Genomic DNA, 14,928 nt, shown 5'->3' on the forward strand with positions numbered 1-14,928 from the left:
TACCCCTATCTTAATTCCAGTTTGCTAAACAGAATTAAGATCTTGGCTAACAGCACTGCTATTTTTTGCACTTTTAGTCAGTGTTTTCAACGCGTAGACTTAATGTTCCAGACACAGTTTCCTAAGCAACGGAGCCTGGAAAATAATTCACAACGAATACAGTAGAGACAAACAGAGATTACGAGACATATTGGTATAAACATAAATAAGATACTCGCATTCATAACCATTTACAGAGTAATGCAACGAAGCAAAATCTATACAGAATTTCCCATGGTGGTGATCTCCGTTTCCAACAACATTATATCAATCAATCTTCTACCAATTGTATCCCACATCTTACATGTATATATTACAAAAGGACCATAATTCAAACCTTTCTTCACATCACAATCTTCTCTTTGCCTCTCCCACCTTGTCTTCCCTTGAATCAAACTACTTACAACGGCTATTAGCAATCAAAAACATGTTATATGCACACTACTTAACTGAAATTATCTCTACTTTCCTCCAAAATTATCAGCTTTTAAGCGGCTTTGTTTCCTGGAATGGTGGCATTTAGATTTCCTGTATGTACACTTGTGGTTTAAGTTTTAGGCCATAGCAGAGATGCTGGAATTCTGGCGATTTCTGTTAAGGCAATCAAATCCTTCTACTCTAACAGTGGCCAGTTTATAGCCAAACTTCATCCTAGTACACCCTCCTTTATGTAATGATGAGGATGACGGAGACAATGGAGATGAAATTTGCAGGGCTGTAAAACTTTCAACACCAAATTCAGCATCATGGACAAGTGGATTTGAAACCCTACTTGGAGGCGACCCACCAAAAAATGGGGGTGGTGATGCCACTTGGTCTGCATATGGTTCTATCCCAAAATCCTCCTGCAAAAGACACCAGAAACATGTTAATCTTATTATGACAGATTGAAGTGTGAGTATCAAACTCAACTAATATTCAACTCTCGAAGATTTTCATGTTCAAAAATATTAATCCATATTTCTAAATCTCATAACATACATACTGAACAACAGTAAGATGGATTTGTCAATAATGTTTATTCTTAACAGAATCATAACCTCATAGCTTAAGTTACTCAGACAAATTTTGATGTGTTGTATTGGATTTGCATCCAACAAAGCAATATACTTTTTTCTAAGATTTTCATGTATTAGAAGGTTTTTGAAGGATCATACAAACTCATATCACAGACATATTTGCACCAAACACAGCTAATTCAGCTTATCATATCCTTACCGTCGTTTTCGGATACAAGTCAAATTCAAACATGATAATCATATTCATATACTTGGAAAAAGATGAAAAGTTGGAGCTCGGATTCAACAATACCTTCTTCAATATGATATCTAAAAGGTCGGCACCGGCACTCATATCACTCATCTCGGAATGATGACTGAAACCAAAATCCAAAAACACAATTAAACGACAATGATTGGAAACAAAACAAATCAACCCAAAATTAACAAATAAAGATTCAAATTGAAGACAAGAGAACAGGAAAGAAGAAACGTATACCTCAAGTGCAATCTCACAGGCCTGCTGGGGTTATTGGCAAGAACCCCAATTCGTCGAGGTTTAGGGAAAATAACAGGGACGGCCCTGTGATGATCATAAGCCGAAACAACGGCGTTTTGTAGAAGATTGCAATGATCCATCTTCCCCGAGAAAAAAATCGAAAAGAAGACCTATGCAAGAAACCCTAAAGAAGAACAAGTCAAATCCCAGATCCAAAAACTAAGACTCAATTAAAATCATTCAATAAAGAGAACCCGGAGTTTTTTAATGGTAAAAAGAACAGATCTTGAGCCTAACCTCGAGGGGAAAACTAATTTGGGATTAAATCAAGTAAAACCCAGTATTTATATAATTTAACGAGAGAGTCAAATTTAAAAAGCCCGAAAATTCTGGGATTAATTAAGAGATAAGAACTAAGAATGAAAAAAAAAACCAAAAGGGAAGTTCAACTTTTACAGCTAGAAACACATCAGATCGGCAATAGAATCGCTTTGAACTTTGACTAAAAAACAGATTTGTTTTAACTGAACAAAAATAGGGGGAAGCACAAAGGGGGGAAATGGAAACAAGAGATGCATACATGTATGAAATTCGATTACCTGGAGGAATCCTTTGAAGGAAAGGGCGGGTGCCACGAGGAAGAAGAAACAAGGCAAAGGCATCGAAAGGAAATTATATAGAGGGCATATTGTCACGGGCTAGAAACTTGGGTCTGAATATCAATGTAAGCGTCCGATCAATAGGTTCAATACGGAGTATCAGGTTTATCGAGACAACCAGACTTAACCCAATTCTTGTATAATGCTTAACAAGTCTGTGAATGATCTATTCTGAGGCGTCCGAGAGAAGCGACGAGGGCGATGGAGGCAGTGTTATCGAGGCTCGTAGATTCGAACCGAGACATGTATGTAGATATATATAAGAGAATAATACAGACTATTGGACTTGCCCAGAACCATCAGATCTGGCCCATTCCTTGAAGGATTCTAGAAGGATAATGTTATGTGAGATTTCCTTAAATTCAAGGAGGTGAGATAGGTGGGAATCAATCATAACCCTTCATGTAAAACGATCTTGGCCATCGATTGAGAGGGAACTCAACTATAAATAGAGAGCTCTCCTCCTCATTTGTAATCACCCAATTTCATTATTCTCTTTGTGAGAGTAATATAAGCTCTGAGGCATTTGTTTTATTCTTTTTAAGTTCTTTAGTTCTATTTGTTATTGCCTATCTCGGTGGCCAAGAGTAGTCACACTTGTGTTAGCACTTTCACATGATAGTCCGACCTTGTGACTCGGAGTAGCCACGTTGGTGTTTAAAGCTTCTGCAATCTGAAGCCTTGAGGGCTTGGTTCAAACCTTTGTGAGTTTGTACGCTCACTTAGTTTGAGTAAGGCTTACTTAGCCGTCGAGAAGACCGATGAGCGTCTAAAGCGTCTAAGGCCGCACGACCCATCAGATCTTGACTCTGATATTTCGACGGTTTGAGACGTCGAAATTCTGAGGGCGTGACAAGTGGTATCAGAGCCAGTCGTTGTGGGCATACAACGATCGTTTCGATTGTATTTGGTGGAATGTGCGAAACCGGGTAAGTTTGTTTTACTTACTTTCAATCAATTTACTTTGATAATTAAGATGTGACACAAGAGGAAAGGAGTTTCCGCACGCAAAGGCAATGAGTGCCATGGTGGGAAACAAGAAGAGAGTCTGGTGGACTCAAGAGCATCGTCGGTGTCCAAGCATGGGGATGTCATGATGAGTTCGTAAGGAATGCTTGAGGCAACAAAAGTACACCAAGAGGAGCCAGTTCTCGAGGTGGAGAGGCTCAAGGGTGACGCCGAAAGTATGTCAGAGCGAGACGACACGTTCTCTCATGAAGACGAGGAGAGTCTTCATGAGGAACATGGAGATGAACTCACGATCGACGAGAAATAGGCCTATTTGATGGAAGGTTTGGCTTTCCACACGCAAAGGTTCATCAAGTTAGAGGAGATCTCAAATTCGTGGGAAAAGAGGGTCGGGAGACTTGAACAAGGCGAGGATGAGGCCAAGGAGACCCAAGGTGTTGTGGAGTCCCGCCTTGATAGATTGGAGTCCATGGAGGGCAGATTCAAGGTCGAGACGCAACGAGTTGGAGACAGTTCGAAGGAGTAATTCTCAAGAAGCCGAGGTAACGGCTTTGAGATACGAGGTAGATGAGCTCAAGAAGGAGCTACTCATATACAAGGGAGCAATGAGTGAATGGGGTGCGCTCAAGACCTTCTTGGAAGGACTCAGACCAGGGGCGATGCTCGGGGAAGAGCAAGGTGATGCCCAAAGACTTTTGGAAGCCATAACTGTAGTCGGAAAGCTTAATGAGGTTGCAGATGTCAAGCCAATGAGCGATGTGTCGTCCATGTCCATGCCCATGCTCAGGGATGGTGGCAATAATGAGGGAGACCGGGAAAAGGTGTAGTGGGGAGATGATATAGAAAGCTCTTCGAGTGGCCAAGTTGAGCCATCGACTATTCGTATTCGAGGAAAGCCATTGGGAAATAATGGCAAGGCTAAGTCCGGTGTGAACAAGAATGGGAGCAAGGAAAAGCTGAAATGCTACTTCTGTGATGGTCCTCATTTGATTAGAGGATGTCCCGATAAGCGTCGCCTTGCAACCATCATGAGGATGATGGGAGAAAGAGAAGGAGAAGTAGGAGGAATTGACGGAGGCACAAGTGTTGCCAAGTCAAGAAAAAGACTTGGTTCGATTGAGATGATCAATACGGCCAAGCAAGGATCAAGACTAGGCAAGGTTGTCGATGATTAGACGGTCGAACCAAGAGGGAAGCCAGTGCGATTGCGAGTGTTCGAGCAATCAAGTTAGGGGCAAGACTTGATGAGGCTACATGTTCCAAAGTAGCCGAATCAATGAGCAAGCATGGTGCGACTACAAGTTCTCAAGTAGTCAATCCAGGATCGAGACTTGGTGAGATTGCAAGTGTCAAAGCAGTCGAGTACAGGAAAAGACCCGATGCAATTGCGAATGATAAAGCCATTAAGCCGAGGGTGTAAAGTGAGCAAGTCCGCTCACAATATGCTAGGATTGAGGCGTGGTCTAAGTTGAGGCGTCTCAGGCATAAAGGGACACTTAAGGAGTACGTGAGCCGATTCAGAAGAATCATGCTCAAAGTCCCAAGTTTGACTAAAGAAGAAGGATTCTTCACTTTCATGTTCGGATTAAAGCCGTGGGCCAAAAGGGCATTGGAGCGAAGAGAAGTCAAGGAGTTGTCTAAAGCCTTAACAACCGCGAAGTCCGTCAAAGAGTTTGGAGTCAAGGAGAACAAGATTTCCAAATCCAAGGCAAAAGCCAAGGGTAGCGGTAAGAGATTCCGAGATGAAGGCAAGTCGGAAGATGAGGAAGGTTGTTCCACGAGTGGTAGAGAAGATCCACTCAACGATGAACCAGACGGTGGATCTGGTGAAGATGTGTGCAATCTTGGCATAAGTTTAAGTGCTGAAGATGTTAAGTTGTGGGTAAGAGTCGAGCAACCGAATGGGCGTAAACTTAAGATGCTGGAATTGCTGCGAGACTACCCGATAAGAGTCGAGTCATCCAATGTAATGGATGAGCCCAGGATCGTGTTGTCCAAAGAAGAGGACGAACCAATGATCGAGGGGGAGTTGAGACTTGGCTCAGTATGGTTCATCTCTGCCAAGGCAAATAGAAGCCAAGTGCAGGAGACACCACCCATTTCAAAGGTGGGAAGCAAGCTCCAACCTTCGTGTTAGAAGGGAGGATGCAAGAAGGGGCATCGGACTTTGCCGTGAGAAAGTGCCGATGCATGATGGCGCAAAGAACTCCAATGACAAGGGTTCAATGCTGGGAGTGTCAGACTTCATGGAGCAAGAAGGGCTGATGCAAAAATTTTGAGTAAATGCCAACTAAATCAGATGGGAATGTACATCTTAACACATTGCTTGTGTTCTTTTGAGTTTTATTTGACGTTTTATGCGAGTATAGGTCGGGCAAGACCTAACCTTTAGCGCGGGGGAAAGAAATTTTGGATGAGATCCAAGACTTTGCCGCAAGGGATAAGAGGGTTCAAGCTGAGGCAAATCAAGACTTTTAGGAAAAAGTTCCTACGGCAGAGATGCACTTGTGGGCGTGTTAGCCCGTTTCATCACTTGGCGGCAAGAGACGAAGCAAGAACAACCATTATGGGAGGCCGAGTCCTTATGGGGGGACATGAGCAAGTGGAGGCGTCGAAAGGCAACCAAGTTGATGTGAAGTATGGCGTAAAAGATCGGGAAGTTACATGCGTAAGAAGCCAAGGCAAACAGTCAGTATGGGAGAACCGCAACCAGCCAAGGCACTGAAGAGTATCCAAGTTGGTGTTGCCCAGGATCGTCGAGTGGAGCGACGAGGGCGTTGCTAGGTTTGGTGTAAGCGTCCGACCAAGAGGTTCAATACGGAGTATCGAGCTTACCGAGACCACCAGAGTTAGCCTAATTCTTGGAGAATGCTTAACAAGTCCGTGAAGGATCTATTCCGAGGCGTTTGAGAGAAGCGACGAGGGTGATGGGGGCAGTGTTGTCAAGGCTCGTGGATTCGAACCGAGACATGTGTGCAGATATATGTAAGAGAATAATACAGACTATTGGACTTGCCCAGAACCATCAGATCTGGCCCGTTCCTTGGAGGATTCTAGAAGGATAATGTTATGTGGGATTTCCTTAAATTAAGGGAGGTGGGTTAGGTGGGAATCAATCCTAGCCCTTCATGTAAAACGATCTTAGCCATCGATTGAGAGGGAGCTCAACTATAAATAGAGAGCTCTCCTTCTCATTTGTAATCACTCAATTCCATTCTTCTCTTTGAGAGAGTAATATAAACTATGAGGCATTTGCTCTATTCTTTTCGAGTTCTTTAGTTCTCTTTGTTGTTGCCTATCTCGGTGGCCAAGAGTAGCCACACTCGTGTTAGCACTTCCACACGATAGTCCGACCTTGTGACTCGGAGTAGCCACGTTGGTGTTTAAAGCTTCCGCAATCCGAAGCCTTGAGGGCTTGGTTCCAACCATTGTGAGTTTGCACGCTCACTTAGCTTGGGTAAGGCTTACTTAGTCGCCGAGAAGACCGAGGAGCGTCTAAAGGGTCTAAGGCCGCACGACATGTTAGACCTTAACTATGATATTCTAACGGTTTGAGGCGTCAAAGTTCTGAGGGCGTGACAATATGTATAAGTGACTTCAACGTTTTTTTTTAAGTTAAGAAATAGATAAATTTATATTTAATTCTATAAATAAAAATACATAATAAATGTTTAATAAATTCTAGGGTTCATTTATTAAAAAATAAAAATTACTATATATTTTTGTATAATCTTAAAATAAAATATCAAAACTTTATTATATAATATAATATAGAATTAAAATTATCATTACATTTTTAATTATTTTTAATATTTTTTACAAAAAAAATCAATATAAAATATTTAGTTGGATGAGATAACTCTAATTAATGGTGTATAAATATTTTGTTAAAGAGTATCGGAAAAAAATTAAAGAAATAAAGTGAAAAGGTGTTGAAATAGAAATCAAATCAGTTATGAAAGCTGGCGCCCATGAAAATCACACGTCATCGATATCCCACCTTACTTTGACTTTTGAACTTTATTTTAAAACTATTTTTTCAATAATTATATTTATAATTTCTTTAAATTTAAGGGTAAACTATACTGATGATTCCTTCTGTTTTAAGTATGTTCTGTTTTGATAATCAATTTTGAATAAAGTTTAGTCTTGATCATTTACGTTTTCGGATTATAACATTTCAGTCACTCGGATGTTAACTTATGTTAGATTGTTCATGTAATACGTTAACAAAAAATGTTAATTTTTAATTTGATCTCGATCCAGTTCTCCCTCCATTTATATTTTCTAATTTTTCATAAAATAATGACACATGTTATCATCTTATTATATAAAATTAATTTAATAAAATAAATAAATAATATTAAAAAATAAAAAAAAATATATTAACAATATATGTCACATCATCACTTTTGATACGTAACAGTGATACATTATCACTATAGACACATAACATGTGTCACATCATTATTTTATATATGTGTCACATCATTATTTTATACATGTGACATAAGTCATATCATCACGCATTTACATTTGATTGTGTAAAGTCAATAGACCCGTAAGACTTGTCACATTAACAAAAAGCATTAATCATTAATTAACTAGCAGTTTTCATCCCATCAAAAGTTATATTGACCCAAAATAAAATGTAAGGGGCTAAAGTGCTTAAAAAATATTAATCAAAATAATTTTTAAGTCAAACGTTATGGGTTAATTTTTTTCATTATACCTTTCGATTTTCGGTAACCAAATTTTCCATGAACATTAGCTCTCAATAATATAATTCCCTTAGATATATTTGTTAGGGTAAACTACACGGGAGACCACTAAACTATGGTCAAAAATCAATTTGACCACTGAACTTTCAATTGAATCAATCAGACCATCCAACTATTTAATTGATTCAATCAAATCACCCGCCGTTAATTTTTAACAGAGGTGGTGACGTGTCCATTAAGCTTAATTGACATAATTATATATTTTTTCCTTAATATTTATATAGTCTATCAATTTAGTCATTATTTTAATTCAATTAAATAAATTTAACTATCCAATTAGAACTTGATACGTGTCAATATATTATTTGAAGATTTTATTTATGAATTTTAAATTATTTAATTAAATAAATTTTATATCCAATCAGGTGGTGACACCAATGGAAGTGAAAATTAAAAGGACAAAGTTGCGCTCTAAGGGAATCAAATCAGGGTCACGCAAGGGGAGGATAAAGCAAGCACCCAAACTATTGGGCCAAAGGTCCCCAATGGTTTAAAGTTACAACAATTTGTATTTGTCTTTTAAAGGTATGTTAAGGATAAAAAATTAAACAAATTATTTGTTTAAATAAATTATTAAAAAATGAAATAAATTATTCACGACTAATAATTTTTAAATAAATTTTGGTTCGATTAACGGTTAAGGAAAAAAATTTGGTTAATTTTGTTTGGTTAATTGAACCAAAATTTATTTGAAAATTATTAACAAAACCGAATTAATTTGAAAATTATTAACTGAACCGAATAAACCAAATTTTTAAAAAATTATGAATTAATTGAAGAAAAAATTCGGTTAATTTGGTTCAATTAATCAAACCAAAATTTATTTGAAAAATATTAACCAAACCAAATTTATTTGAAAATTATTAACCAAACCGAATTAACCGATATTTTTTGAAAATTATTAACCGAATTAATCGAAGCAAAATTTCGGTTAATTCGGTTCGGTTAATTTGAAATTTATTAACCGAACTGAATTAATTTGAAAATATTAACCGAACCGAAGTAACCGTTTTTTTAATTATTAATTGAAGCAAACTTTTGTTAATTCAGTTCGGTTAATCGAGATAAAATTTATTTGAAAATTATTAATCGAATTGAATTAATTTGAAAATTATTAACCAAACCGAATTAACCGAATTTTTTTCTTTAACCATTAATCGAACCGAAATTTATTTGAAAATTATTAACTCAACCGAACAAATTTCGGTTAATTTGGTCAATTTTCGAATTAACGTTTTTTTTATTTTCTATTTTATATAAAAATTGAATATTTATAATTCAAAAAAATAATTTACAATTAATTTAAATAATAATTTGTTTAAATTTTAATCATTAACAAACTTTTACAAATTAAATACAAATTATTGTAACTTTAAATCATTGGGGACCTTTGACCCAATGGTTTGAGCGCTTGCTCTACCCCTCTCATCTCCCCGCTAGACCCTGGTTTGATTCCCTTGGAGCTCAACTTTGTCCCTTTAATTTTTACTTCCATTGGGTGGTGACACATGTCACCACCTGATTGGATAGAAAAATTATTTAATTAAATAATTTAAAATTCATAAATAAAATCTTCCAATTATATATTGACATGTGTCACGTTCTAATTGAATAATTAAATTTATTTAATTGAATTAATATACTGACTAAATTGATAAAAATATGTAAATATTAATGACCAAATATATAATTATGTCAATTAAGCTTAACGGACACGTCATCACCTCTGTTAAAAAATAATAGTCGGTGGTTTGATTGAATCAATTAAATAGTTGGGTGGTCTGATTGATTCAATTGAAAGTTCAGTGGTCACATTGATTTTTCATCATAGTTTAATGGTCTCTCGTGTAGTTTACCCTATTTGTTATAACAAAAACTTTTAGATGATTTAAAGAAATGTTCATCATAGACTTTTGAGAGTAAATTAAATAAGTCTTGATTTTTTTCTAAACTTATTGGTTTTAACTTGTATTTATTCAACCTTATTTTCAAGTTCTTTATTGGTTTCGAAAGGAAACTCATTTTCATTTTCAACTTTAAAATATTCCTTTTGTGTTTTAAAGTTATGGTTTCAAATTCCAAAATTAATCTATTGTATGTCCATTATAATTTTTCTTAATCGGAGGACTTTTCAACACTCCATGTAACCACATTAGCCTTGTGTTTCTTCTTGTTAGACCTGTTGTTCTTTAGTTATGTACATTCAAATTTGATGTGCCTAATTTTTTTCACTCATATCAAATAATATAATCTTTCTCTTTATATTTGTTTTTGAAATGATCATTCCTTTGGAATCTTTCTCCTTTATTGAACCTCATAAATCATTTGACAAAAGATTTCACTTCTTCATCATAATCTTCACTTGAGTCACTCTTTTTTTTTTTTGTGGTTTTGAGAACAACTTTAACTTTATGCTTTTATTCTTCTTCCTCCTTCACCATCGTCTCAAGAGTGGGTAAAGACCTAATAAGTTTATCTAGTATGTGAGTCTTTAGATTTTTTACTTCAACTATTATCGTCTTCTTGGATTGTTATGACTTAGGAAGACTATAAATTATCTTCCTCACAAGCTTCTTATTCAGGATGACTTCTTCATATCTTTTGAAACCATTTACAATTACGAAGAATCTATCAGATAATGTTTTAACATTTTCGTCTAATTTTATCTTGAAGTTCTCATAAAAAAGATTGAAAAAGTTAATTTTAGTTTCTCATATCTTTTTTATATTCTTCATTAGTAATTTCAAGTTTGTCTCAAATCTTGCATTTAAGATCCTTTAATATTTATCGGAATCAAGTGTCCAAAATAGAATATACATGTCCTTAGCATTGAGTTTAATTTTTTTCTTCTTTTTTTCATTCCACTTCTTTATCTCTCTAGTTGGAGTATAATGGTCCTTCATCATTATGTCCTAAACTTCCAAATCGGTGGCTTAAATGAAGAGATTCATCTTATTCTTCCAATTGGTATAGTTGGTTCTACTAAAATATGAAGGCTTATAGATAAGTTGAGTGTTACCAATATCGAAAGTTGATAGTAGAGGCTATGAGTGACTTTGATGAAGACTGAATTCTCCTTGGGAATCCTCAAAAGATTGTGTTGGGATTTCCGAAGTTCAATTTAAATAACCGAGAAATGCACTAATTTGGTTTAGGGAGTAAGGAGAAAGAAAAGATAGATAATTTTGCACAGCGATTTATAGTGGTTCGACTTCTCAACTAAGTCTACCTCCACTACCTTAGCTCCTCATTAAGGATTTTCCAACAAATCCACTAATTTGTTCTTTCTTTTTCAAGAATCAAGAGTAACCTTTACAAACCCCCTAGTTTTTCAAATGGCTAAACTAGAACCATTCCCCTTTACAAAAGGTAAAAAGAAGTAAACAAATAAAACCTCTTAAAGGTATGTCATTTACAAAATAAAGCTCACAAGAACAAATATGTACAAGAGAATAGAAGATAACAATGAAAAATTATTCTCTTGTGTTTGAATACTTGGATAGGTGTTCTGACCTTTCTTCAAGTGTCTTAAACTTGTATTTATTTGTTGGAATGAGTTTGTGGTCGTTTCTAGTCGTTAGGAGTGATTTGGAGCCATTGGGGATGTTTTCTATGCAAAATAAAATTGCCCAGTATAAAGGGTATCGGTACTCTTATAGGGAGTATCAATATTACCTTTGTTATTTTTAAATAAAACTAGTTGTTACTAGTCGTTGGGTCTAACGGTATTGATAGTAAGCCTATGGTATCAATACTACTATGTAAAATAGTATCGGACTCCCTTTGGGTATCAGTACCATTTTTACATTCTGGAATTTGAGCAAGCTGGTAGTATCGATACTACCTAGTGAGTATCGATACTTTCCTTACCTTTGGTATCGATATCATATGAACAATATCGATATTGTTCATGAGGTATCGATACTGTAAGAACAATATCGATACTTCTTGTCCATAAAAACATTTTGCGCTCAATTCCAAGTTAAATGGACTTTGAAATATTTTTGAAAACTTTGAAAAACTTCAAATAAACTCAATTTAAGTCCAAAAATATTTTTTCCATAAATTGTTATATCAAAACATAGTTCAATAATCTCTCCCATTTTATACAACAAAACATTTGAAAAATTGTTTTTGGCAAAACTCCTCCTTAATAAAATATTTAATGGAAAAGATGTCAATTGTTGGAAAATGTTCAGCTCCCCCTTTTTCATTGAGAAAATTTTCATTGAAGAAATTAAATTTTTCAAACCCATATTTCTCCCCCTTTTTCTTATGTCAAAAATAATTTAACTTTAAAGTTCAAAACTAACATTGGAGAGTAAGTGGTAATTTTATCAGTTAAAACATTTGAAAAATCAAAAGCTCCCTGTAACACCCCAACCCGTACCCGACCTGGATACGAGTCTGAGATGTCACATTGACTTTTTAAAACAATATCCTTACAAAATAACTACGTGTATATACTGTTGAATTATGTTCGTTATAACAAATTTAAGGAAAGAAAGGTTTTTATGAATAATACTTTATTGTATGAATAGTATTGATACTGTGTAAATAGTGCCAAGAACAGTAATGAATAGTACCGATGCTAAAATTTTTCTAAAATACTACTGGGGTATCGATACCCTGCTACAGTGTACCGATACCCTGCTACAGTGTACCGATACCCTACTACAGTGTACCGATATCCTGCTACAGTAATTTCGGCCCACTTATATAAAACTCATAAAAATTTAAACTTTCATCACTATACAATACCATTTACATATATACATTTAAAACATTACAAAACTCGATCAGAGCATCCATACTTAATTTACCGACTTTGTTTACATGCCAACCTATTTATCACATAACAAGACATACTGTGTAATTTACTTCTGATCTGATCTTTGAGCAGAGATATGTTGTTCCTTTGAACTTAGCTTTGATCATTCTGCTTCTCAGTACCTACGTGTAAATCACTTACACACTATTACACGCTAAGTCATAGACTTAGTGAGGCATAAAATATAATAATAATAATAATAATAATAATGCATCTCATATACATATGAACATATAATCTAATTATTCTACCATGTCAGAGATTATTCAGTGTAAATGATAATAGCATGATAACATGTAATAATGTAAACACTTTTGATACATTTTGTAAGCCCATGTACATTACTGAGAACCTTAAGGTACGTGAGTACATTGAGGTTGTGCACTTATGCTTTCAACACAGCTCGTATGGGATCCCACTATGGGCATGTGAAATTTGTCCCGAATGACCACTTATAACATATATGTCCCATAGGACCATGTAGAACCCTCGACTCTTGGCATGCCAACTATACCCTTAGCTCTCATATCATATAACATGGGCATTATTCTCATACTTCATATGTTCATGTATTCATGTCATTTCTCTTGTAATCACATATGTCTTTTCTTCTATCACATATCATATATATGTGTAATCATCTATTTCATATCATATAACATATATTACATATTGCATATTCATGTAAGCATGTAAATCATGTCACATATAATAAAATATACCCATTTCTTTGTATTCATGCACACATAAGAATCACATAACATTTTAGAAGTTACTTCTTACTATAGTAACTCTGTCACTGGTTCACCGCAAGCCAATGTTTGATCAATAACATAAGTACAAATTAAATTTCACTCACCTATATCTTCTTGTCTTTCCCTCAATCAATCCTACTTGTCAATTGTTCCGGAATTTGTTTAGGCTCTGTATCTACATAAATATAATTTTCAAGACAATTATCAGAAGCCTAAACCTTATACTTCGATGCTATTAACTTAAATGAATTTAATAAACCAATATTCACTTTTTGTTTTAGGGGTATCGATACACTCTTTAAGGTATCGGTACCCTTATTGCATTCTATGATTTTTCGTTCAAGAGGGTATCAGTACACATACATAGGGTACCGATACACTCTACCCAAAACAGGATTTTTCACCCGAAAATTCATCAACTCTTCACTGAATTTCCTCATACAAAGCTCTTTTCATACCACTAAACTCAATTACAACCATTTTAACTAAATTTTATCATTCCAACACTTTATTATCTCTCATATATCATTCAAATTCTTAAAACTAAGAATCTCACTAAATTTTCCATGTAATCCAAACTTATTTCTAACACTTATAACTTCTTATTCACACCTATGACAAGTCAAATTCCATCTCAAAGTTCCTTTATTAACTCTTTTCCAGAAATTCCCTTAAAAACCTCTTCTCTTTAATCTTTCATAACTTCTTCATCTTTTGATTTTAAGACAACTTCAGTTTTCCTTAAGCTTAAGTATTACCTAAGGATCAAAACTCATACTTAAAATAAACAAATAATCAACTAATCAGAAAACTTAGCTTTGCTTGGCTCTCTCTCACGTATGAAGAATAAGAATAAGAAGGAAGAGATTTTTGGAGAAATCTCTCAACTTTATCCCCATATATATCATTATCTTATCGTTTCCAAGTCAAATGATCATTTTGCCCTTTAATTCCTTTAATAATTACTGACAAACCTTCATCAAATATCTCCAAATAAATTCTTAAACTATTCAACTATTTTTTAATCACCAAATTCTGAAGTTTTACAATTTAGTCACTAACCTATAGTTTGGGATGTTACACTCCCCCTCAAAAAGCGCATTCCAAACAAATATTTGACTTTAAAAACTTGACACTTAAAAGAAATTAAATTTCAACAAAGAATAACAAACATGTTAGTAACACATGAAATTCAATATATCCAAGTCTAAAATACTTTATGCTATATCAATTGTTGAAATTAAGTGCATATGCATAAAATTATTAAAAATGTTATGCATTTAAAAAATTGATATCAATTGTTAGAGAGATATCATTTGCATTTAAAACTAATTTTGAGCAAAATTCATTATGATGAACTAAAAATTATGAAAAATTTATTAAAACTTTAGATAATG

At 34.8% G+C, this 14,928-nt stretch overlaps 1 protein-coding gene across 1 annotated transcript; it reads right to left on the minus strand.

The window, feature by feature from the left end:
- Window positions 1-194: 194 nt before the first annotated feature.
- On the minus strand, window positions 195-14,394 carry LOC120196621. Its single transcript, XM_039198382.1, has 4 exons — window positions 14,374-14,394; window positions 1,537-1,780; window positions 1,351-1,414; window positions 195-884 (listed from the first exon to the last, which is right to left on the minus strand). The coding sequence occupies exons 2-4, from the start codon at window positions 1,674-1,676 to the stop codon at window positions 594-596; spliced, it is 495 nt and encodes a 164-aa protein (XP_039054313.1). The 5' UTR covers window positions 1,677-1,780; window positions 14,374-14,394; the 3' UTR covers window positions 195-593.
- Between the last annotated feature and the right edge of the window lie 534 nt (window positions 14,395-14,928).

Source organism: Hibiscus syriacus, unplaced genomic scaffold, assembly GCF_006381635.1.
Source record: "Hibiscus syriacus cultivar Baekdansim isolate YM2019G1 unplaced genomic scaffold, ASM638163v2 tig00117034_pilon, whole genome shotgun sequence".
Classification (NCBI taxonomy): domain Eukaryota; kingdom Viridiplantae; phylum Streptophyta; class Magnoliopsida; order Malvales; family Malvaceae; genus Hibiscus; species Hibiscus syriacus.

What these genes read in the sequence shown, in the direction of transcription:
- LOC120196621 (XM_039198382.1), bottom strand. Translation starts at nt 1,676, where the DNA reads ATGGATCATTGCAATCTTCTACAAAACGCCGTTGTTTCGGCTTATGAT. An exon ending in CCTGTGAGATTGCACTTGAG is followed by an intron (nt 1,415 to 1,536) that starts GTATACGTTTCT and finishes TTTTGGTTTCAG; the next exon opens with TCATCATTCCGAGATGAGTG. An exon ending in TAGATATCATATTGAAGAAG is followed by an intron (nt 885 to 1,350) that starts GTATTGTTGAAT and finishes TGTCTTTTGCAG; the next exon opens with GAGGATTTTGGGATAGAACC.